The following is a 24,757-nucleotide window of genomic DNA, read 5'->3' as shown; positions in this document are numbered from 1 at the left end:
TCTCACCAGGGGCAACTCCAGACTGAGACAGAGTCCAGCCCCTCTCCAGGAGACTGGTTCCAGAGCCCAAGCCATGTGTAGAGGTGAGCCCGACTATATCTAGCCGGTACCTCTCAACCTCACGCACTAACTCAGGCTCCTTCCCCACCAGAGAGGTGACATTCCATGTCCCTATTGCCAGTCTTGGCAGCTGGGGGTCAGTCCGCCAGGGCCTCCGCTCCTGGCCGCCACCCGGCACACAATGCACCCGACCCCTATGGCGCCTCCTGCGGGTGGTGGGCCTGCGGGAGGATGGGCCCATGTCTCCTCTTCGGGCTGTGCCCGGCCGGATAAGGTAGCGATTCAAGGAGGGGGTGCACATATGTTTTGGGCAAAAACATTTTTTAATATTAAAATACGAACATTTGTAACAAACAATTGACAAATTAGCCAGTGCCAATGTAAAACTTTATCTGCCTGTTAAAAAAAGAAGATAATCTTCTCACAAACTGGTGTTTGATTTTGAAACAGGAAAAAGTGGGGAAACAACTGAAAAGACTAACATTTGAATAAAACCTGAAAGCAAGTAAATACTTTCTATGCTGCCTTATGGTAAACTTTGGTAATATTGGTAGAGAGCAACACTGGCTGATGATGAAATCCAGTCAGCTGGCATGGTGACGCTGCCAGTATTAACCTGCAGGGCTGGACTGGGACAGAAAATTGGGCATTTTGACTACAGACCGGCCCACCAGGTATTAAAGCCATAAAGACTTTGAATGAAAACAAATGCTGTTGTGACAGGGCCCATATGGAAAAGAAATAGTAAAAACTTATATGACTTAACTCATGAAAGTGGCCACTTTCTCATTACTTTCATATATTGTTTTAGTAAGTATCCAAAACATACAAGATTCATTATATAATCTTTCAAGGGATCTTATATCTGTTTTTACTCTTGTATGCTTTTCATACAAGTTTCACACAAGACAGATACAAACTTTATAAGGTTTATATATATCTTTTCCATATGTACACTGTCTTGTTGGTATATGTATAATCTCTATACATTTTACGTCAGATAAAAACTTTGTTATACCTGGGAACACCAAGGCGTTCCCAGGCCACCTGGGAGATATAATCCCTCCAACATGTCCATGGTCTGCCCTGGGGCCTCCTCCCATTAAGTACATGCCCAGACAACCTCACCCAGGAGACGCCCAGGAGGGATCCTTGTCAGATGCCAGAACCTCCTCAACTGGCTTCTTTTGATGTGGAGAAGCAAAGGCTTTATTCTGAGCCCCTCCCGGATGGCCGAACTCCTCACCTAATCTCTAAGGGAGAAGCCACCCACCCTTCAGAGGAAGCTCATTTCTGCCACTTGTATCCGCGATGTCATTCTTTTGCTCACTACTCACACCTCGTGATCTTAGGTTGGGGTAGGGATGTAGATCGACCAGTAAATTGAGAGCTTTGCTTTTACACTCAGCTCTCTCTTCACAAAGACGAACCGGTACATTATCCGCATCAATGTACCAATCTGTCTGTCGATCTCCCTTCTCCTATCACTCAAGATAAGATAAACTCTTCCACTTGGGGCAGGAACTTGTCCCTGACCCAGGGTGGGCACTCCATCCTTTTCCGACTGAGAACCATGGCCTCAGATTTGCAGGTGCTGATTCTCATTCCCACCGCTTCACACTCGGCTGTGAAGTGTTCTAGTGTGGGCTGGAGGCCATCACAGAATGAAGCCAATGGAACCACATCATATGCAAAAAGCAGAGATGAGATTCTGAGGCCACCGAAGTGAAAGATTTTTGCCACTTGTCTACACCTAGAAATTATGTCCATAAAAATTACGAACAGAATCGTTGACAAAGGGCAGCCTTGGCAGTGTCCATAACCCACTGGAAATGAGTCCGACATGCTGCTGGCTATGTGGACCAAGCTCTTGCAATGCTTGTTTAGGGATCGAATAGCCTGTAGCAATTGGCCAGACACCCCATACTCCCAAAACACCTCCCAAAGGACACTCCAAGGGACATGGTCAGATACCTTCTCAAAGTCCACAAAGCACATCTAGACTGGTTGGGCAAACTCCCATGCATCCTCAAGTATCCTCGAGAGGATAAAGAGCTGGTCCAGTGTTCCACGACCAGGACAAACAACACATTGGTCCTCCGAGGTTCAACTAACAGATGGGCTGTCCTTTTCAGCACCCTGGCAGAGACTTTCACAGGGAGACTGAAGAGTGAAACACACCCTCTCGTTCCCCCTTGTTAAAGATGGGAACCACCACTCCGGTCTGCTAATCCAGTACCTCCCCGGATCTCCACGCAACATTGTAGAGGCGTGTCAACCAAGACAGCCCTACAACATCAAGAGCCTTCAGGAACTCAGGGCGAATGTTGAAGCACCTTTGACAGCAATTACAACTTTTTGCACATTCTTCTTTGCAGAACCTCTCAAGCTCAAGGTTGAATGAGGAGCTATGGTGGAAAGCCATTTTCAGATCTCTCCAGAGATGTTCAATATGGTTCAAGTCTGGGCTCTACTGAAGAACATTCACAAAGTGGTTTCAAATAAATTTCTTTCTTATTTTTGGCTGTGTGCTTAGGATTGTTGTCTAGTTGGAAGACAAACTTTACCCCCAGTCTGAAGTCCAGATCACTCCGGAGATGGTTATTGCCAGATCCAGAGTGCTCTGGACAGAGTGCTCCAGCAATGTACAGAGATATCCAGGATACTCTGTACATTGCTGCATTCATCTGACTAGTCTCCTAGTTCCTACTGCTTAAACACATCACCACATCATTATTCTGCTACCACCATGCTTCACTTAAGTTATGGTATTGGCCGGGTGATGGGGAGTGCCTGTTTCCACCAGCCATGATGCTTGGGATTCAGGCCAAAGAGTTCAATCTTTGAGTTCATTTGCTGACCAGAGAATTTTGTCCCTAATCTGAGAGTTCTTCAGGCATCTTTTGCAAACATCAGCTTATTGAGGAGTGGTGTCCATCTTGCTACTTTACCATGCAGGCCTGGCTGGTGGAGTGCTGCAGAAAAGGTTCTCCTGCCTTCATAGGCGACCGTGAGTCATGGGGTTGAGAAGCGCATCTGTAACCGGAAGGTCGCCGGTTCGATCCCCGGTCTCTCTGTCCTGGTCGTTGTGTCCTTGGGCAAGACACTTTACCCTACCGCCTACTGGTGTTGGCCAGAGGGGCCGATGGCGCGATATGGCAGCCTCGCTTCTGTCAGTCTGCCCCAGGGCAGCTGTGGCTACAACCGTAGCTGCCTCCACCAGTGTGTGAATGCGAGAGTGAATGAATAGTGGAATTGTAAAGCGCTTTGGGTGCCTTGAAAAGCGCTATATAAATCCAATCCATCATTATTATAGAACAACACTGGAGCTCTGTCAGAGTGACTGTCAGGTTCTTGGTCACAAGCGGTTGCTCATATTGGCCTGGCAGCCAGCTTTAGGTCCTGGTGGTTTCAAACTTCTTCCACTTACAGATGATGGAGGACATTGTGCTCATTGGGACTTTCAAAACTGTAGAAATTATTCTGTACCCTTCCTCAGAGCTGTGCTTTGATACAATCCTGTCTTGGAGGTCTACAGACAATTCCTTGAACTTTATGTCTTGGTTTGTGCTCTGACATAGAGAGTAAGCTATAGAACCTTATATATTGGACAGGTATGTCCAATCAACTGCATTTATCACAGGTAAACTCAAAACATGATATAGAAACATCAAACAGATCAGTGGAAACCTTTTGAGTGTTATGGCAAAGGCTGTGAATACATTTGTAAATGCTATATTTTTTATTTTTCTAGTTTTAATAAATTTGCAATAATTTTGTTACGTCCCCAAGAATAAGGGCAAGGGGTTGAGGGGAGTAACATTCACTAGTTCCTCAAAGAAAACACCAAGCTTAGTTAACACGAGCAGAATACACCACAAAAGCTAACAACCCAAGACTGGTCCAGTCACTGATTGAGCAGCTGTTCACTAGCTCATCTACTGCTGGGTGGCTGATTGTCGGATTGAGTCAGCTGACCACTGGCTCCTCTGAAGAGATGGGTGACAGTGTACAGTATCACAGAAAGGGGCAGTAGCAGGTGACAGCGTCAAGCTGGGAAGAGGTCAAGCTAATGGTGCTGATGTTGGCAAGTCCATTATTCTACAGAGCATTGAACACATGACAAATATAAGTGTCTATGAGCTGTGTCTGTACCTTACTATGTACATGTATGCAGATTATAGGGTGCTGTTATTGGTAATAGGACTGTAAGAACATAGCTTGTGTACACACAAGAGCAACATTTGTTTTGAATTACATATAAAGCAGCAAACAGTAAACAAGACAGAATTAGATGTTCAAAAACTACAGAAATATAATCATACATGTCTTTGTCCTCCAACAGAAAAATTATATTGATGGTTTGATAATGCTTCAACAATATAAAGCCCTGCCGGAAAACTGTATTCCCCACTATGTGTTTGCATATACTTACTCACACAGTTTGCACAAAAAGCCTTTTTTGTTGTCGTCAGACAGAGATGGAGAATACAGTCTGAGAACCTTTGGGTTTTTCTGAAGTTCCATCTTCTCTCAAGAATGTAAACACAACCATTTAAACAGTGAGGAAAGGATGACTGTCATGGTGATGGTTGAGTTGAGGAAAGACACAATGAAGAAGATATGGTTTAAGATATTTATCTCTCCCATGTACATTTAAACATTTCAAGTCACAGAGTACTCGTATGTCACGTATGCTCACGTGTCACAGTGACGAGCGTACCTTAGGAATTCTATATCATTACTGAAAATCACAACCATATGTTAAGCTTACAAGTGTACCTCAAAGCTGGCAGTTGTGCTTGTCTCGTGTGTGTGCTGTGTTCTGTGTGCATGTGTGAGGCTGTGTGTGTATACAGGTAGATTTGTGTGTGTTAGTTTGTCTGTCTCGGACTGAAGGTGAAAGGAACTCATCCACAGTAGATGTTAGATACTGCAGTTCACACACACACACACACACACACACACACCATGCACAACACGTCACAACAGATCATTCTGCAGGAATCTGCTGCATGTATGGATGTACTGTATTAAATGAGCCTATGGGCTCACCGTTCCCATGCTCAGTTAGCTATTTTTGCATGTGTGTGTCTGTGTGTTTGTTCGTTGGCTGTTTTATTAACTCCCTACGAGGCAAGATCACAGCGGAGATCCCTCTGTGGTTAAATGTTTTGTTTCTTGACGTGACATGAAATATAGTTTGGTCCCCCTCCCTCTCTCTCTCTCTCTCCCTCACAGATAGGTGGCACAGACAAAAAAAAAGTCTCTTTCACAGCATTATCCTGAAAAGCACCGAGGGGGGAGAGGGACCCTGCAGGATATATTGCCTTTACCACAGCAAACCTCCAGGGAGACATGTAGAAAGAGAGACATGGGTGGTAAAGGTTTATAAAAAGATGAAAGACACTGCAATGACAGAAAAGGGAAAAATGAGAACTGGAAAAATGCTGAAGCATGTGCTTGTGATTAAATATCATCACCTGGTTGTCACTGTTTTTCTGCAGATGTACTGAGACCCTGTAGGTGTCACGGCTGGCGGAGGGAGCCGTGTGGTGTGGAGGAAAAGGAGGACCCAAGATGCAGCAAACTGATGATACGAGTGATGTTTTATTTACAAAGGTGGCGGTGACAAAAACAGGCAACGAGGTATGAGTACTTTACAAACGGAAACCTAAACTGGGAGAAACTAAATAGCAAACCTGAGACCGTACAAAGGGGGTGCGGGGCAGAGGGACGCAGAGACAGGACACCATGGAACGCAGATGAATGCAGAGATACGCAGAAATACACGGATGAGTGCAGACGAGCCGACGAGGAGCACAGGCAGACACCAACTATAAATACACACACCAGGTAATGAGGAAATGGCACACAGGAGGGGACACAGGTGGAACTTAATGGGCATAACGAGACACAGACCTACAAAGTAAAACAGGAAATCTAGAACCCGAACCGGACACAAGGGGGGAGGACACAGAATAACTAGAACAGAGGGAAATAGTCACAAAACACAAAACGCTGGGTCAACGACCCAGGACCATGACAGTACCCCCCCTCCAAGGGCTGGCTCCAGACAGCCCAAAACAAAAACAGACGACCAACCCAGGGCGGGCGGCGGGGGCCCAGGACGGAGGAACCAACACCGAACAAAACAAGCTCCAGCGGACCGAGGGAATTGTCCAAAACAAAAACACACATGCTGGAGTACCAGGACAAAACACAGTTCAGGAGGCCGACCCAGAGGCTCACAGCTCAGAAGTCCAGGACAGTTTATCTTCTGAGGCCGGCCACGTCGGCGACACAGCTCCGAAAGCCGACCGAGTGGAAGGCAGCGGTGGCGGAGCGGAGGCAGTTCAGGGGGCCGACCGTGCACACGGCAGCGGCGGCGACGAGGAAACCGTTCAGGCGGCCGACCGTGCGGACAGCAACGGCGGTGACGAGGAAACAGTTCAGGCGGCCGACCGTGCGGACAGCAACGGCGGCGTCTGGGAGGTCGTCCATAGTGACGATGACGCTCCACCAGCGGCCTGGCAGATGACCGCCGATGTCGAGGCGGCAGTTTGGGACCCGAAGATGGCGTGGCCGTCGCAGCACCAGACGAGACCGAAGCAGAGGCTGGACCAGACGAGGCAGCTGATGAGGATGCTGAAGCAGAGGCCGGACCAGGCGATGCTGACGAGGATGCTGGAGCCGGGCCAGGCGATGCTGAAGACACGAAGGCTGGAGCCGGACCAGGCGAGGATGAAGCAGAAGCAGAGGCTGGACCAGACGAGACTGAAGCAGAAGCAGAGGCTGAAGCCGGGCCAGGCGTGGGTGAAGCAGTGGCTGGACCAGGCGATGGCGTGGGTGAAGACACAGAGGCCGCAGCTGGCGAGGATGGAGACACAGAGGCTGCAGCTGGTGGCGATGATGGGTCTTGGGGCTGGACGGGCTCCTCGGGCCCCCCAGCTGACGAGACAGGAGGCTGGCTAGGTTCTCCTGAACCTCCAGCTGATGAGTCTTGAGGCTGGACGGGCTCCTCGGGCCCCCCAGCAGGCGAGACAGGAGGCTGGACGGGCTCCTCGGGCCCCCCAGCAGGCGAAGCAGGAGGCTGGACGGGCTCCTCGGGCCCCCCAGCGAAAACAGTCTCTGGACCAGTGGGCACCGGGGCCCCTGGAACACACAGGTCAGAACCAGTAGGCGCACGGGCCTCTGGCAGGCACAGAACAGAGCCAGCAGGCGCACGGGCCTCTGGCAGGCACAGAACAGAGCCAGCAGGCGCACGGGCCTCTGGCAGGCACAGAACAGAGCCAGTAGGCGCACGGGCCTCTGGCAGGTACGGGTCAGAACCAGCAGGCGCACGGGCCTCTGGCAAACACAAAGCAGACTGCAGCTGCACAGAGCATCGACTCAGCTCAGGCAGCGACAGCCGGATGCAGTCCTCAGCTGGCTTCTTAACCTCCAGGGGTCCAGAGTCAGCCGGGGGCTGGGACCCAGCCTCTGGGGAGGCCCTGGAGTGCGTCACAGTCTCTGGGCTGGCCAGCTGTTGCGGACTGACTACTGCGTTATGTGGTGTGTCTCTCTGCTTGACATGAACAGGTGAAAAACAGTGCTTTTCCGGTTGGATGGACTGGACTTGTAGTACAGGCGGAGCTGGTGAAGATGGTGGCTGAATAGGTGGCTGAGCTGGTAATAACGCTGATGAGTCTCTTGCCAACTGAGCTATTGACTGAGCCACGGATTGTAACAAGGTGTCTAATAGGTCTGGCTGTGACTGTAATGGAGGTGGAGATTGAGTGGCTAACTGAGGTAGCGGCTGCAGGGCAGCTAACCGAGCTACCGGCTGGGCAGCTGGCTCAACAAACACAGCCCCGGAATAAACAGTCATGCGAGCTGGCGAAACAGACGGAGTGTCTTTTCCACTCACCACAGCCGGCAGTTCCGAAGTCCCAACCTCCGGCTGTGGGGCGACGCGCTGACGGCGCGATCGTCGCTTCCTCCCGGGCAAAACCTCCGGTGGGCCGGGCAAAACCTCCGGCGGGCCGGGCAAAAACCTCCGGCGGGCCGGGCAAAATCTTCACCGCCGGGCTGGGTTGGGAAGCGGTAGCGGCTGGAGGGTGGAGGTGAAGTTCGTTAAGGATGAAGTCCTGTGCGAGCGGGTGAAGAGAGTCGAGTAGCCAGCAGTGAGCAGACATCAGCTGCTGTAGCCTAGCTTCTACAGCGTGGTGAAGCTCTTCCTCCTCATGCTCCAGCCACAGGTTGACCAACCTGGAGACGCTGTCGATCACTTCCTCCCGAAACTCCTGGGACGGTGCGGATGCTGCTGGGTCCATGTTTGGTCGGCTCGTACTGTCACGGCTGGCGGAGGGAGCCGTGTGGTGTGGAGGAAAAGGAGGACCCAAGATGCAGCAAACTGATGATACGAGTGATGTTTTATTTACAAAGGTGGCGGTGACAAAAACAGGCAACGAGGTATGAGTACTTTACAAACGGAAACCTAAACTGGGAGAAACTAAATAGCAAACCTGAGACCGTACAAAGGGGGTGCGGGGCAGAGAGACGCAGAGACAGGACACCATGGAACGCAGATGAATGCAGAGATACGCAGAAATACACGGATGAGTGCAGACGAGCCGACAACGAACACAGACCGACACCAACTATAAATACACACACCAGGTAATGAGGAAATGGCACACAGGAGGGGACACAGGTGGAACTTAATGGGCATAACGAGACACAGACCTACAAAGTAAAACAGGAAATCTAGAACCCGAACCGGACACAAGGGGGGAGGACACAGAATAACTAGAACAGAGGGAAATAGTCACAAAACACAAAACGCTGGGTCAACGACCCAGGACCATGACAGTAGGCATTAACTGTTGTACTCCACATGGAGCTCACCTGTGAATAAAACTGGCTCAGTTATTGTTACTAGGAGAATCGACTGGGCCAGTTTCCATCCACTGACCACCCATCTCACAGATCATGTTCATTTGAAGAAGTCAACATTTTTAACACTGAGAATGATGTAAACTAATGATGATCAGTATTCTTTTTTCTTCTTATATGTAAGCCAATTTAAATGGTAGAACTTCTACTTTATCCTTCTTCGTTCATCAAAGCATTACACCTTTTCAGTACTTTTTCACTTCAGGTAATATTTTTACTGTTCTACGTTGGCATTTCAAGTATTTGGTTTTAGTAAACTTTTCTGTTTATTTATGCTTATTTATAAACTAACTTAGAAAAGTGTCATGTCATATGTCAAACATTCATGAAAGTATTTTGGCTACCATACTTTTTTTACCAAATGATTTCAAATGGGACTTCCAGTATGGCGGCGAGCTGAGCGGACATGCGTTAACCTGCTCTGCTACCCTGTTGGCAAAATCCTGCTAATATATTGTACTTGAGTAGGTGAATCACCGCTATTTCAACAAATAAACTTAGGGTTATGCCGGTGTCACAGAAGAAAGTCAGTCAAGGGCGGAACAAAACTCTCCAAGCTTAATTGTCAGACTTTACGAAGTCGAGGCCTAGCAAGGATTCATCAGCTAGCAGTGAGGCCATGGACTCCGGCGAGGCTAACGCTAGCGGAACTCCAAAGGTTAATGCGCCGGACAGAAGCAAGGATATGGCGGCAGGAGAGTCCTGCCCCACATTGGCCATCATCCTGACCGCTATCAACAACATGAAAACAGAGTTTTCCTCCAGGTTTGACGGCATAGGTCCGCTATTGAGAGTGCGAGGAAAGACATTACTGACTGTGTAGAGCGCGTCACAGAAGCAGAAACTAGGATTTTGACAATTGAGGATAACGTTGCCTCCCTCCAGACAAAAGTACTAGTCCTAGAAAATAAAAATAAAGATTTGGAGGACAAACTGCTGGACCTGGAGACAAGATCAAGGCGCTCCAATTTGAGGATGGTCAACCTACCGGAGGGAGCGGAGGGCGAGGACGCCTGTGCCTTTCTGGAGAGTTGGCTGCCGGATGCACTGGAGTTGATGCTGGGGCGTACATAACTAACGCTGGAGCTGGGCCGAGAACCCACAACAATCCTGCACCCCGCACGCTGATAATGAAATTTCTCAGCTTCAAAGATAAAGAATTGTTGATGAGAGCAGCTAAGACTAAAACAGAAGTACGATACAAGAACAAGACGGTGAGGTTTTACCAGGACGTGGCGGCAGGTGTCCACAAGAAACAGAAGGAGTTCGACGAGGCGAGGCGCCAACTCCGCACAATGGGGCTCCGCTATGGCATCATTCCCCCGGCCCGGCTGATAGTGACATATAAGGAACGGTCCCTCATCTTTAACAACCATGTTGAGGCGGAGGGCTTCATCAAACGGATCAAGTCAAAAGAGGGATCGGACTGATGGTTAGGATACGGTCTAAGTTTACAAAGCAGAAGGTAACATCTGACCTGAGAAGAAGAGGAGCAGGATCGAGCCGAGCCGGCTCGGGCAGATCAAACTATAACGTTAAATGTATGCTTGTGTCTAATAGCGCATATTACAATGCATTTTCTATCAGGGGCTCAGTGCAGGATTAACCCTCTTAAGATACCCATATTTGTCTTCTAATTTAAAATAAATAAATAAATCAAATAAAAAAAGATTAATAGGCCGAACGTATTTCTGCAACAAATGTAAATTGGTCAACTTCAAGTAAGTGGGGCTCAATCAAACCAGCAGACCACTTCTGATTAGTTTTGCTTAGAAATCTGATTTGAAATGTGAAATTGGATTTCACTTATGGCAAAGAGGGGTGTTTATGAATAGATAAGAATGTAATATCTAACCTTGGTGGCACAGGAGGGTATGGTTAATGTTATAGTTAACAGTTGGATAGTTCGGTTCTACTAGTTCAGCTATACTGTGTCATCCTTGGGTGGGACTGTTAATTGCTACCTGAAAGCTTTAAACATCTGGGGAAGGCCTGGATATGAGTGACGGTGAGGGTATTCGGGCAGTTTCTGATGTTACTAATAGTATTTATGTTAGCTTTCCGTCTTTTTCTTTTTGTTATTTTTTTGACATATATTTTCACTTGTTTGGGGAATATAACTGCACAATCTACAAGAAATGTCTAGTGAGATAAAAATCTAAATCACATCATGGAACTGCAGAGGGTTACGAAATCTGAAGAAAGTTAAACAAGTCATGAACAAAATAAAATTTTTGCAGTCTAACATTGTGTTTCTTCAGGAAACACATCTGATGCATAACGAGGACTTGAAAATTAAGAGGAGGTGGAGAGGCAAGGTCTTGTCTGCATCGTTTAACTCTCAAGCGAGAGGGGTCACCATTTTGGTGCACGAATCCATACCACTCCAGGTAAAGTCACCAAAGACAAATTTGGACGTTACCTTGTCATTCAAGGGAACTTACTAAATGAATAAATTATCTTGGCGAACATCTATGCACCTAATACAGACGACCCTATCTTTTTTCAAAACTTATTCCTCATGTTGTCCTCTTTTCCTGGTAAATGTGTGGTGGCAGGTGATTTTAACTGTGTACTAGATCCGGTGAAAGATAGGAGCTCGGGAACCGAAGAGTCTCACACCCGTAGTAGAGTAACTATACGGCACTTTATGAAGAAATTAAACTTAATAGATATCTGGAGGGAAGAAAAGAATTCAAGAATTGACTTCTTTTTGATATCTGCAGAGTTGAGACATAAAATCAAGGAATGCTCCTTTGAGGCGATCCTAATCTCAGATCATGCTCCCAACTCATTGGTATATCAGGACGCAAAGCTTGTGAAAGATGCTAGAATTAGGCGTTGCAAACAAAAATGGTCGGCGGACCCTGGTTTGGTCTCGCTTCTGGATGAACAAATTAGCCTCTATTTTGAAATGAATAAAACAGAAACTTCTGCAACCATAAGATGGAAGGTTTTAAGGCTTTTATTGAGGGCCAAATAATTAGCATCACTAGCTCTAAAGCAAGATTGACTTTCCAAAAGCCAAAAGAGTTAGAGACAAAAATAAAGGAATTAGAAAATGAATACTATCAAACAAGGTCCCCTGAAATACACCAAAATGTACAGGGAGTGCAGAATTATTAGGCAAATGAGTATTTTGTCCACATCATCCTCTTCATGCATGTTGTCTGACTCCAAGCTGTATAGGCTCGAAAGCCTACTACCAATTAAGCATATTAGGTGATGTGCATCTCTGTAATGAGAAGGGGTGTGGTCTAATGACATCAACACCCTATATCAGGTGTGCATAATTATTAGGCAACGTCCTTTCCTTTGGCAAAATGGGTCAAAAGAAGGACTTGACAGGCTCAGAAAAGTCAAAAATAGTGAGATATCTTGCAGAGGGATGCAGCAGTCTCAAAACTGCAAAGCTTCTGCAGCGTGATCATCGAACAATCAAGCGTTTCATTCAAAATAGTCAACAGGGTCGCAAGAAGCGTGTGGAAAAACCAAGGCGCAAAATAACTGCCCATGAACTGAGAAAAGTCAAGCGTGCAGCTGCCAAGATGCCACTTGCCACCAGTTTGGCCATATTTCAGAGCTGCAACATCACTGGAGTGCCCAAAAGCACAAGGTGTGCAATACTCAGAGACATGGCCAAGGTAAGAAAGGCTGAAAGACGACCACCACTGAACAAGACACACAAGCTGAAACGTCAAGACTGGGCCAAGAAATATCTCAAGACTGGTTTTTCTAAGGTTTTATGGACTGATGAAATGAGAGTGAGTCTTGATGGGCCAGATGGATGGGCCCGTGGCTGGATTGGTAAAGGGCAGAGAGCTCCAGTCCCACTCAGACGCCAGCAAGGTGGAGGTGGAGTACTGGTTTGGGCTGGTATCATCAAAGATGAGCTTGTGGGGCCTTTTCGGGTTGAGGATGGAGTCAAGCTCAACTCCCAGTCCTACTGCCAGTTTCTGGAAGACACCTTCTTCAAGCAGTGCTACAGGAAGAAGTCTGCATCCTTCAAGAAAAACATGATTTTCATGCAGGACAATGCTCCATCACACGCGTCCAAGTACTCCACAGCGTGGCTGCAAGAAAGGGTATAAAAGAAGAGAAACTAATGACATGGCCTCCTTGTTCACCTGATCTGAACCCCATTGAGAACCTGTGGTCCATCATCAAATGTGAGATTTACAAGGAGGGAAAACAGTACACCTCTCTGAACAGTGTCTGGGAGGCTGTGGTTGCTGCTGCACGCAATGTTGATGGTGAACAGATCAAAACACTGACAGAATCCATGGATGGCAGGCTTTTGAGTGTCCTTGCAAAGAAAGGTGGCTATATTGGTCGCTGATTTGTTTTTGTTTTTGAATGTCAGAAATGTATATTTGTGAATGTGGAGATGTTATATTGGTGTCACTGGTAAAAATAAATCATTGAAATGGGTATATATTTGTTTTTTGTTAAGTTGCCTAATAATTCTGCACAGTAATAGTCACCTGCACACACAGATATCCCCCTAAAATAGCTAAAACTAAAAACAAACTAAAAACTACTTCCAAAAACATTCAGCTTTTTTTCTAAAGAATTTTTATTCATCTTCAGTCATGAAAAGATGAAAAAAAAATACTGATTGAGGTCATCAGAATTCATGCATGACAGGGTTAAATGACACGTCATACATCTGTAGTAACATTAAATGACCAGTGGGTGGCAGAGTATGGAGGGACACATCAGAGTGTCAAGTTTGTTCACTTTTAAATAGGAGGTTAATAAAATCTATTACTAATTACTTTTTATTGAAGATCTTCAGTGTTAACTGTAAATGGAACGACATCATAAAGAGACTATTTTTTCCTTTCCGCTGACATAACAATAACATGGAAGAACAAAACGAGCAGCTGTGGCTCAGGAGATTGTCGGAAGGTTGGTGGTTTGATCCCCGGCTCCTGCGGTCTGGATCTATCCATGAAGCAGAATACTGAACCACTGAAGCATTTATCCGAGTGTGAATGTTAGACAAAAGCACTTAGGGACAGAAAAAAGTGCTTGTGTGATGTGTGTGAATAAGCTGAATGAGCCTCATAATAGAAAGTGCTTTGGGGCTTAAATACAGTAGGAAAGAGCTATAAGTACTAGGACCAAAATGACACACTGCTACAATGAACTCTGTGTGTAGCAGCCTAGCAAGTGTGTGAAAGTGAAGCTCGTGTGTGCATTTGCTTGTCTTGTTGAGAGATTGGGGGAAGAAAAAAGTAAAGAATGAAAGAAATAGGGGGGGGATTGCAGTGGCTCCATTCTCTTTTGCTTCTTTTTATTCTGCTGCTGAATTCACCCTCAACCAAAAACACCTCACATTCTGTAATTCCCTCCCCCTGTTTGTGCCTCTCTCTCTCTCTCCTACTCTGCAGCAGACTACAGCACAGTCAGCTACTATGGGGACTGCAGTCTTACGCTATAGCACAAGCAGAGAGCTGGGGGTGGGGGGTTGAACGAGGTGGGGGAGTGAGAGCATATTGGGTGGAGGGTTGGTGAGAAGGGACTGAATAGCAATAATAAGCAATATAGCACTCATCTCTGATTATGTAGCACAGTAATAAACCACAGTGAGCTGTCGGTGCGATGACACGAGAGAACGAGATCGGAGATGGACCATGTAGATTGTGAAGCAGAAGACAGACAGAAATGGGCAAACCTGGCACCTTTGCAAATATAATACACATACTTAAGGACAGACGCCACAGGACAACAACTCATGCCGTCCTGCTTTTCTTTGTCAAATATCTTTGTGAAAAAACATTTAAACCTTCATCCTGAAACAAGCTAATCGGCTAACAGAAGCTGGACTTTAGCTTACCTGAGTGTTGCTGCTGCGCTGACCATCTACCTTTCAACCCAACCTTTTTGTCCCAGTGCTGGCACCAAAACTATTGACTGCAACACTTTCAAAGTCACTTCCACTGTCACACTGATGCTGTCCTAACCCCCTCAACCATGACATCAGCTTGTCTTTTTTTGTACTATCACCCCTCATTATTCAGTCACTCGTTTGCTGCCATTTACATTGCAGACCTGCTTCCACAGGTCCTCATTCCTGTGATATCTACATATGGACGCAACACTATGGTTAAGAAAAGATCTTGGTTCGTATGAGGTTTTTGTCTGCACAAACTGGGGTCCCCTGTATAGACACGAGGACCATCTACAGCCAGACTGCCTGCTTTTCTGCATAAAGGGCATTCTGTGTCCTGCACTTACACTGAAAGTTGCAGCATCATTCTATTTGACTGTATTTTGTGAGGACACTGGGTTGGAACAAGCCTCTCTGAACTGCAACACTTGCATAAACTGAGTGAGATCCTCTTTGACCGATACAGCAGACATGCTGATAGAAATGTTCACCTATATCACTGTTGACGTCTGATTGCTGTTTCACATGTGGATGAGGTGCTGGGCCACAGCTTGGTTACAGTTTGATTAAATTAATCCAGCAGCCTTGTCTTCAGCTTGAGAAAATAACGTCTGAAAATTATTTATTTACTGTAGTAATCTAACAAGTTTACTTGAGTTTTTCACAAAAACAACACCTGTGGTTTTTACAAATTAAATCTCACCCACTTTGGTTTGTGCACTGGTGCATTGCAGCATTTGTCAGAAGCTGATTTGCCTTAATTCTACTAAAAGTTCAGAGTATCAATCATCACAACGCAGCTCTCCTCGAAATGACTGTTGTTGCATTGACACTATAAAAACCAAGAGAATTCCATCAGATAGCTTTGCTGACATCTTATAGTTTTCTCTAATCAGCAGAACTTTCAGTAAACTTAAAGTGGGTAAAAAAGCAGCATATTTAAAATACCATACTCTAGATAGTAAAGCCCACTTTATGGTAAATAGCCTGGTTCTTATTCAGCATCCTTCTAGTCACCACTCTGTACAAAACGCATCATTTACCCAAACACTGTCTACATGTAAGTGCTTTCTGCCTCTGATAAATACACCACAGAGCAGACTGGGCTTCAGTATCTTGCCCAAGAATACTTTGGCATGCCGACTGGAGCAGCCAGGGATCACACGCTTAACCTTCCAATTAGCATGTGACCTAATCTAGTCCTGAGCTAGTACAGTTTCTCCTCTGTGTTGAAAAGCAGACTGCAGACCAGCTGCACATAAACATCTTCAAACTGCTTTGGTGCCAGCGAAAAGGTTTAACATAGTCTCACCTTCCACAAAATATTCTCATGCAACCAAGAAGCTCGTTACATATCAAAGCCAGTTCTTGTCACCATGATGTTGTGATGCTGTACTGTCAAACAAATCACTTTTTTCAATCACTGGATCTAAGAACTGCACCAGATTCAACAGGAGGCAGTTTAGATGGAATTTAATTCAAGAATAGTGAAAACTGAAAATGAAGGTGAGCTCCTGTTCTCTCGTGGAGCCCCGTGGACTCTGTGTCCACACAAACACCAGCTGCAAGTTCAGGTTAGAAGGCCATTTGTTGTTAGTGGTCTCTTTGCGCTCCTCTTTCCTCTCTTCTCCTTCCACTTACTCCCAGCCGCAACTTGGAACAGGAACTGCCCAAAAAGACTCATTGGCTGTCCTCTGCCACCCCCCGAGGCCATCGCCACATCCTGCTGCTTCAGGGCCCAGGGCCATCCCAGGTGACCCATTGCACTCCCCCTACCACCTGTTTGACCAGCAGGTCAGCAGCTCAGGCCAATCGGGTCCCACACCACCAAGCTCACTAACAGCCTCTTCCCCTGGACCATTCAGACTGTTAACAAGCACTATCCCCCCACAGCCCACCCCTGCCCACCCACCTCACCTGAGCCATGGTCTCAGAAACCTTCATCACTCAGGCTACTCACACATGGACTCTATTTAGACCAAGTCCTTTCTCCGGACTTCTTCAAGCACTTTACAGCTATGTTGTTCTAAATGTGTGCCTTTCTCGTCTTTTTGTGTATGTCCCTCTTCATTGTAAATACTTCTCATGTTTGTTATTTATTCCTGCTGTCTGCTGTGTACATTTTATTCTGGCACCGCTGGTTTTGTTGTACATGTACAATGACCAAAAAGGGCTATTCTATTCTATTCTATTCTATTCTATTTTTGCATTCTGATATTTATCTTTCTATTAAAAGACAGCTCGGTTCTTGCTTGATTGTAAGGGCATACTTTCCTATTTTCTAGGGCCTTTGACTTCTGATTGTGATAAAACTCCTACATATACACAGCATGCTGAGATTACTGTTGTAGGTCATTGGTGTTATATAGTATAAATAAGCTACAAAGCTGATCTTCTGACTCATTATAGTCAGGACAGAACAGTTGAATCATTTTGAAGTGAGTTCCTGGGAGGCAACAACATTTAGAAACAGACAAAGCAGTTGTGAACAACATTGGAGCAAGAGCAGTACCTACCTAACTAAAGTCTATGTAAACTACATGTACACATGTACTGAGACAAACCTCTAGGATGAAGTGTGAGGATGCACAGCTGACGTTCCTTTATTACATTTTGATCACTTTACTCATAGAGGTGACCTCTAGACTGTTGAATAATTTTCACAAAGTATGGATTGACAAGAAATAGATATGGAAAAAACATGTCTGGTGTACGATAGACATTCAGGATGGATGCACACTTGTGAAACATTTGTGAGATGGATGGGCTGATGCGCACTGAAAAAAATGCCATCAGCAGGAGCCACAATCCTCCTGCAAAATGATTCATGAGAAAGATCAAACGTACACCACTGTGGCTTTTTTTTAACCCGCAGAGAACTGAACGTCCTTTCATCCTCCAACAGTATCCGGAGAACATTTACGCGCAACAATGCGCAGTGGCCAAAACAGTGCCAAACGCATGAGTTGCAGAGCGCGCACGAGAAAAAAGGGAACACAGATTGAACGTTACACTTGCCACTCACCCGGGCATATTTGGAGGAGTAGGGATCCTCAAACAGTGCCCACATCCAGGGCTGCCACACCTCCCACCGTGTCGCCCTGCGGCCGTCCTCCTGCATGCACAGACGTTTCAGGTCGCCATCCGCTCCGCCGGTGAGTGCAGGGTCGTCCTCGGGTGGATCCGGTTCGGGGGTCTCAAAGCTGTCCAGGGCTTCTTCTGCATCACGGTGCTGTCGGTAATTCATCCAGCAGCACGCCTCCACGTCCGTCTCATCGATGCCCCAGAAGGCAAGCTCTTCCTCGAAGAGCGGCCCGCAGACATCGTTAGGGCAGTGGAGCTTGCCGGTACGGTAGTAGTTGAGGATGAAGGCGAAGGTGGCCGGGTGGCGGTCAAAGAAGAACTCGTCGGACTTGGGATCGTAGTCGAAGTTGCTGTAGGCGTCGGGCTCTGTCAGCCAAGACAAACGCGTCCCCGGCAACGTCTTTAGGGTGCTCCGGTAGGTCTCGTGTCGAATTCCACCGCAGTTGATGACGATCTTCTCGCTATCTGACGCCGAGCAAGTCATGGTGCTGGAGCATCCTTCGGTCGGTACGTCCGACTGCTGCTGCTGCGGCTACTGCCTTTCCCCATCCACCGTCGGTCCCCGATCTGTATGCTTGTGTTATACTGTACCGCCAACAAGGAGACACAAGTGAGAGAAGGAAAGGAAGGAGGAGTCAGCCTCTCTGCCTCTCTAAGAGAGAGAGGGGGGATCTGCAGGCGCGTGTATATGTACGAAAGAGAGAATGTGTGGGATGCGGATTTTATGAATCAATAGGTTTCCCCGCTGATTGACTGCCTGCCCGCGCGATTGATTTACTGAGTTCGTGTGATTCAAATCCTTTGACGATGTTGAATTCGCGACCTCCACATGAATACCTGAACATGAATACATTTGCTCTTATTCTCATCCCGTGGGTCTCTGCAGCCCGTACTTGTGCAGAGAAATCAGATGTGTTGAACTAAGCAGTAGAGAGCGAGAGCATGCACGTGATCATTTGCTTCTTTTTTTTTCCTTCTGGAAATGCTGAAATACTGATGCGCATCTAGACATTAGCATCTCTATGCCTGCTGAAACAAACCTTATTCAGGAATTTCATTTATTTAGTAGGTTTCGCTTTCCTGGTGTCCAACTTTCTACCACATCCTTAAAACTGGCTGCAGGAGAATGCACTCAGTAACATTAGTGGCACTGAATTATTGTTGCATGGCTCTTGTTTTCTCTCTAATTTACAGTTCTGACTTTGAGAGGAGGGGGTAAACCTCACTCTGGCTGACGGATCACAAACCATATATTTTTTTAAAAAAAAAAACTTGTGTGTTTCTCTTGTTTTGGGGTTTTCCTTATTTGGAATTCTCAGCCAGGAAAATCTGAGCATCAGCCTCTTCCATACCTGAAATTCTGTTGCATTTCTATGCAGTAGGTTATATGTTTTCTGCATCCATTTACAGTAAAAGTATGTATTCATGTACAGTAAATGAAAACATGTGTTGGAATATAACCCAGTTAGGATCGATGCCATTCTTTCCCACTTTGAAATAATTATTCTCAGTGGATTTAATTCAGTATTGTCCCTGCCAAGTCACACATGAAGAGTGGAACAAGATGATATGAATTCAGGCTGCTTTTGTCTCCTTTGTTTGTGAAGTAACCTAATTAAATTTGTACCAGTCACTTGTTCATGTCAGTTTAATCACCCACGTGGGTTTCAGCAAAGGTTTGTAATGTTTAGAACTTTGCACATTCTGAATATTCACATGTTAGCAGTTTCTTTCTTTGGTGTGATGCATGAATATCCATAGACTGCATATAAAACGGAGCCTTCTGTTCCTCGTTTCAGGTTTCAGTATTGGGGTAGATCACCAATCCATCACAGAGCTTACACACAGACAATCATTCACTCTCACATTTACAGCTATGGGCAATTTGGAATCGCTGGTTGCCCTAACCCCACTGCACGTCTTTGGACTGTGGGAGGAAGCCGGATTACCTGGAGAGAACATGCAAGCGCCACACAGAAAGGCCCAAGCAGGGTGAGGCAACAGTGCTAACCACTGCACCACCATGCTCACCATTCCAATGGACATAACTTCCAACTGTGAAAAGTAAAGCCAATGCTAACGTGCCCTAACACTGAGTTCTTTCTGCCAGCAGGAGGTGACTATTCTGGTGTCAAAGACGTGTGGTTGAGTAGAAATCCGTTTGTTCCCTTGATCTATAATAATAATAGATTGGATTTATATAGCGCTTTTCAAGGCACCCAAAGCGCTTTACAATGCCACTATTCATTCACTCTCACATTCACACACTGGTGGAGGCAGCTACAGTTGTAGCCACAGCTGCCCTGGGGCAGACTGACAGAAGCGAGGCTGCCATATCGTGCCATCGGCCCCTCTGGCCAACACCAGTAGGCAAGTAAGGTAAAGTGTCTTGCCCAAGGACACAACGACCAGGACAGAGAGCCCAGGGATCGAACCGGCGACCTTCCGGTTACAGATACGCTTCCCAACCCCCTGAGCCACGGTCGACCTTAGTAAACACTTTGCTGAGGATTTTGTGGGGGTAAAATGGGTATTCCTCTTCACATAAAAACTTTACTAATAACTTGTAACTGACCATATCCAGTTAAGTCATAATTCACATTTTGGGAATAAAATTAAATATTTCTGAAGGAAGGCAACAGTTGTTTATTTCAGTATATATTTTGGCCTTTTTTCATGTCGTCTGGCTTTGAGAAATGCACGTTTTCTACACGGGCAGTGGTGCAGCGATTAGCACTGTTGCCTCACAGCAAGCAGGTCCAGAGTTTTATTCCACCACCCGGCTGGGTCCTTTCTGTGTGGAGTTTGCATGTTCTCCTCGTGTTTGCGTGGGTTTCCTCGGTTCTCTGGCTTCCTCCCACAGTCCACAGAAATGCAGTTAGTGGAATTAGGTTAACTGGTCATTCTAAATTGCCCATAGGGGTAATTCTGAGTGTGAATGGTTGTTTGTCTCTATGTGTTAGCCCTGTGACAGACTGGCGACCTGTTGGGAAAGGCTCCAGCGACCCTGAAATGGTGTTTTCTACATACTGCGATGGGCGTGTCCCTCTTAAAATCTAAGCCTGTGCATGTCTGAATATATTGATGGCAGATTTGGAAAATCTTTACAGTAATTCTATAACTATTTCTCAGCATTGAGTGACTCCATACTGGTTTCCCTCTATTTGATCTAAAAAATCTGTATAATTAATAAAAGTAATATTTTTGAGGGATGTTTCGTGTTCAATTAATAAACAAAAATAGTTGCTACAAAAATGTTTGATACAAAATAAATAAGTTGAATGAACATTCTCCAAATGTGGTGATTCCATAGTTTTTGACTGGGTTGTAGAACTCAGTGTGATGTTACATCGCGTCCTATAGGTGGGGCCATGCTGTGGACGTTTGAGGCACCGAGTATGTTTGCTGAAGACTCTGTGAACGATCGTTCTAGCGCTTTTACGTTCCAGGGAGTTTTATGGTCACGATAGTTTTTAAATACTTTAGCGATGCTGTAACTAACATATTAACATTAAATCTGTTCAATGTAAAATTCTGAATTATTTGTTGCAGTTTTATTAAGGTCGCAAGTGATAAAGCTCTCATCGTCTTTCTCTGTCTCAGCTTCATCCACACTTTTTTAATCTACTAAAACACTTGGCTCAATTAGGAAGAGCAGGAGGGACATGGTGCTGCCTCACGCCCACTTCCCTCTCTCTCTCTATCGCTGTTACTCTCCAAGACTGTCCCCCCACCACCAACGAGAGGGAGAGGGAGAGAGACAGGCCAGAAGCAGAACAAGTATTTGCTGAGATCCACAGAATGTGGAGGGAAAAGACTGCAGACCATCAGATCATTAGTGCTCTCCCATTTTCTCTCTCTCTCTTTCTCTCACACCGAGTATTCTTTCCATTCCTCTCTCCACCTTTCCTTATCATCTCCACTGCCTGTCGGCCCTCCCTCCTCTCTCCCTCAGTGCAGAGCTAATGTGCTGCGTTGGCCTGTTGAGAACAGTCTGCAGCACTGTGCTTCATTCTCCACTAATACGTCATGGAAACACACGCGTCTACAGAGCTATGCCCTCAAAATATGAAATACAGTAAACCACCCAAATACACCAGACCTAAGGTTCAAGCTCTTATCACAATCTGACCACCTCTACACAGGATGTGTTAAGGTTTTAGTACATGGACTGATATTTGATTGGTCGTGCAAACTAAACAAATGGGTTTCCTTTGCCTTACAGAAACCTGGGTACAGCAGGATGATTGTGTTCGTTTTAAACGTTCACCATCCCTGAGTCAGACTAACTGTCAGAATCCTCTAAGCACAGGCTGAGGAGGGGGTGAAGGAGCAATCTTCCGATCCAGCTTATTAATCAACCAAAGATCCAGACAGACTTTTAATTCATTTGAAAGCCTGATTCTTAGCCTTGTTCACCCCAGCTGGAAAACCAAAAAACAGTTTTATTTGTAGTTCTCTATCATTCACGTAGGCGTTACTCTGAGTTTCTGTCTAATTTCTTAGATTTTTTATCTGGTTTAGTGCTCAGCTCAGATTAAATAATTATTGTGGGTGATTTTAACATTCATGTAGATGCTAAAAATGCTGCAAGCATTCTGCAACTGAACATTTAACGTCTCCTGTCTGATCATTTCCTGATAACATTAAATTTACAATAATTGATTACACAGCGGTGAAGAGTAGACTTTATCAAAGTAGATGTCTTTCTGAAAGCGCTGTAACTAAGTTTAAGAATATAATCCACCCACTGTTATCATCTCCAATGCCCTGTACCAACACAGAGCAGAGCAGCTATCTGAACGCTACCCCAACAGAGGTCGATTATCTTGTTAATAATTTCACCTCCTCACTACGTACAACTCTGGATACTGTAGCTCCTGTGAAAACTAAGGTCTCTAATCAGAAGTACCTGACTCCGTGGTATAATTCTCAAACACGTAGCCTAAAGCAGATGACTCGTAATCTGGAGTGTCACAAATTTAGAGGATCATCATTTAGCCTGGAGAAATAGTTTGCTGCTTTATAAGAAAGCCCTCCGCAAAGCCAGAACATCTTACTATTCATCACTGATTGAAGTAAATAAGAACAACCCCAGGTTTCTCTTCAGCTCTGTAGCCAGGCTGACAAACAGTCAGAGCTCTTTTGAGCCAACCATCCCTTTAACGTTAACTAGTAATGACTCCATGAACTTCTTCACTAATAACATTTTTATCATTAGAGAAAAAATGACCAGTAATCATCCCACAGATGTAATATTATCTACAGCTACTCTTAGTACCATTGATGTTAAGTTAGACTCTTTTTCTCTAATTGATCTTTCTGAGTTAACTTCAATAATTACTTCCTCCAAACCATCAACGTGTCTTTTAGACCCCATTCCTACAAAACTGCTCAAAGAAGTCCTGCCATTAATTAATGCTTCGATCTTAAATATGATCAACCTATCTCTAATGATCGGCTATGTACCACAGACCTTCAAGCTGGCTGTAGTTAAACCTTTACTCAAAAAGCATCTCTAGACCCAGCAGTCTTAGCTAATTATAGGCCAATCTCCAACCTTCCTTTATATCACACATCCTTGAAAGAGTAGTTGTCAAACAGCTAACAGATCATCTGCAGAGGTTTATTTGAAGAGTTTCAGTCAGGTTTCAGAGCTCATCACAGCACAGAAACAGCTTTAGTGAAGGTTACAAATGATCTTCTTATGGCCTCTGACAGTGGACTCATCTCTGTGCTTGTCCTGCTAGACCTCAGTGCAGCGTTCGATACTGTCGACCATAATATCCTATTAGAGCGATTAGAACATGCTGTAGGTATTACAGGTACTGTGCTGCAGTGGTTTGTATCATAGCTATCTAATAGACTCCAGTTTGTACATGTAAATGGAGAGTCCTCTTCACACACTGAGGTTAATTATGGAGTTCCACAGGGTTCAGTGCTAGGACCAATTCTGTTTACATTATACATGCTTCCCTTAGGCAGCATCATTAGAAGACATAGCATACATTTACACTGCTATGCAGATGACACCCAGCTCTATCTGTCCATGAAGCCAGATAACACACACCAATGAGTTAAACTGCAGGAATGTCTTAAAGACATAAAGACCTGGATTGTCTAGATCCTGGGCCATGTTGGCCCTGTATTCTTAGTTTTCATGTATTTTTGTATTTTGTTCTTTATTTAGGCCATGGTTCCTGGGTTGCTCTGTTAAGTTGTTTCTTATTTGATTTCCTCTTGTGACTTTTACCCCCTGTGTGCCCCTCTGTATCTGTGAGCCCTCGTCTCCCCTCCTTGTGTTTTATTCCATGTTTCCCCAGCCCGCTATGCCTGTGCTCTCCTGTCTCTCTCTCTCCTCCTGTCTGCACCTCTGTGTACTTCCTGTTTTACTTTGACAGTCTCCCGTCAGTGTTGTGTTACTCCTGCCCTGTTGTTATGATTATCTGTGTCAGCTGTGTTTCCCATGTGCTCCCACTTCCCTCGTTAACCCTCTGTGTATTTATGTGCATGTCTCCCTCAGTTCGGTGTCGCGTTGTCAATGTCTCCTCCCCGAACTTGTGTGCTTTTCTGTGTTCCCTCGGTCCCCAGTTAGCATTCCCAGTTTAGTTCTGTTTCTGTGTGAAGCCTGCAATAAAGCAATGATTTTGAGTTCAGCTTTTTGTGTCCGTGAGTTTTGCATTTGGGTCCTCATCTGCCTCCACACAGCCAGTTCATGACATGGATGGCCACTAACTTTCTGCTTCTTAATTCAGATCAAACTGAGGTTATTGTACTCGG

The 24,757-nt window shown here is 45.6% G+C and overlaps 1 protein-coding gene across 5 annotated transcripts in view; it reads right to left on the bottom strand.

Annotated features, from left to right (window-relative positions):
* kcnc3a (potassium voltage-gated channel, Shaw-related subfamily, member 3a) overlaps window positions 1-18,820 on the bottom strand; it is a 105,403-nt gene extending 86,583 nt beyond the window's left edge. For all 5 annotated transcript variants that reach the window (XM_076882820.1, XM_076882819.1, XM_076882822.1 and 2 more), the window contains exon 1: window positions 17,919-18,820. In XM_076882820.1, the coding sequence (XP_076738935.1) occupies window positions 17,919-18,461 (543 nt within the window). In that variant the 5' untranslated portion in view covers window positions 18,462-18,820. The remainder of the gene's footprint in view (window positions 1-17,918) is intronic.
* Between the last annotated feature and the right edge of the window lie 5,937 nt (window positions 18,821-24,757).

This window comes from Maylandia zebra, linkage group LG4 (assembly GCF_041146795.1).
Source record: "Maylandia zebra isolate NMK-2024a linkage group LG4, Mzebra_GT3a, whole genome shotgun sequence".
Lineage (NCBI taxonomy): Eukaryota > Metazoa > Chordata > Actinopteri > Cichliformes > Cichlidae > Maylandia > Maylandia zebra.
Note: the sequence above shows the minus strand (reverse complement) of the source record. Positions and strands in the feature narration are given on the sequence as shown.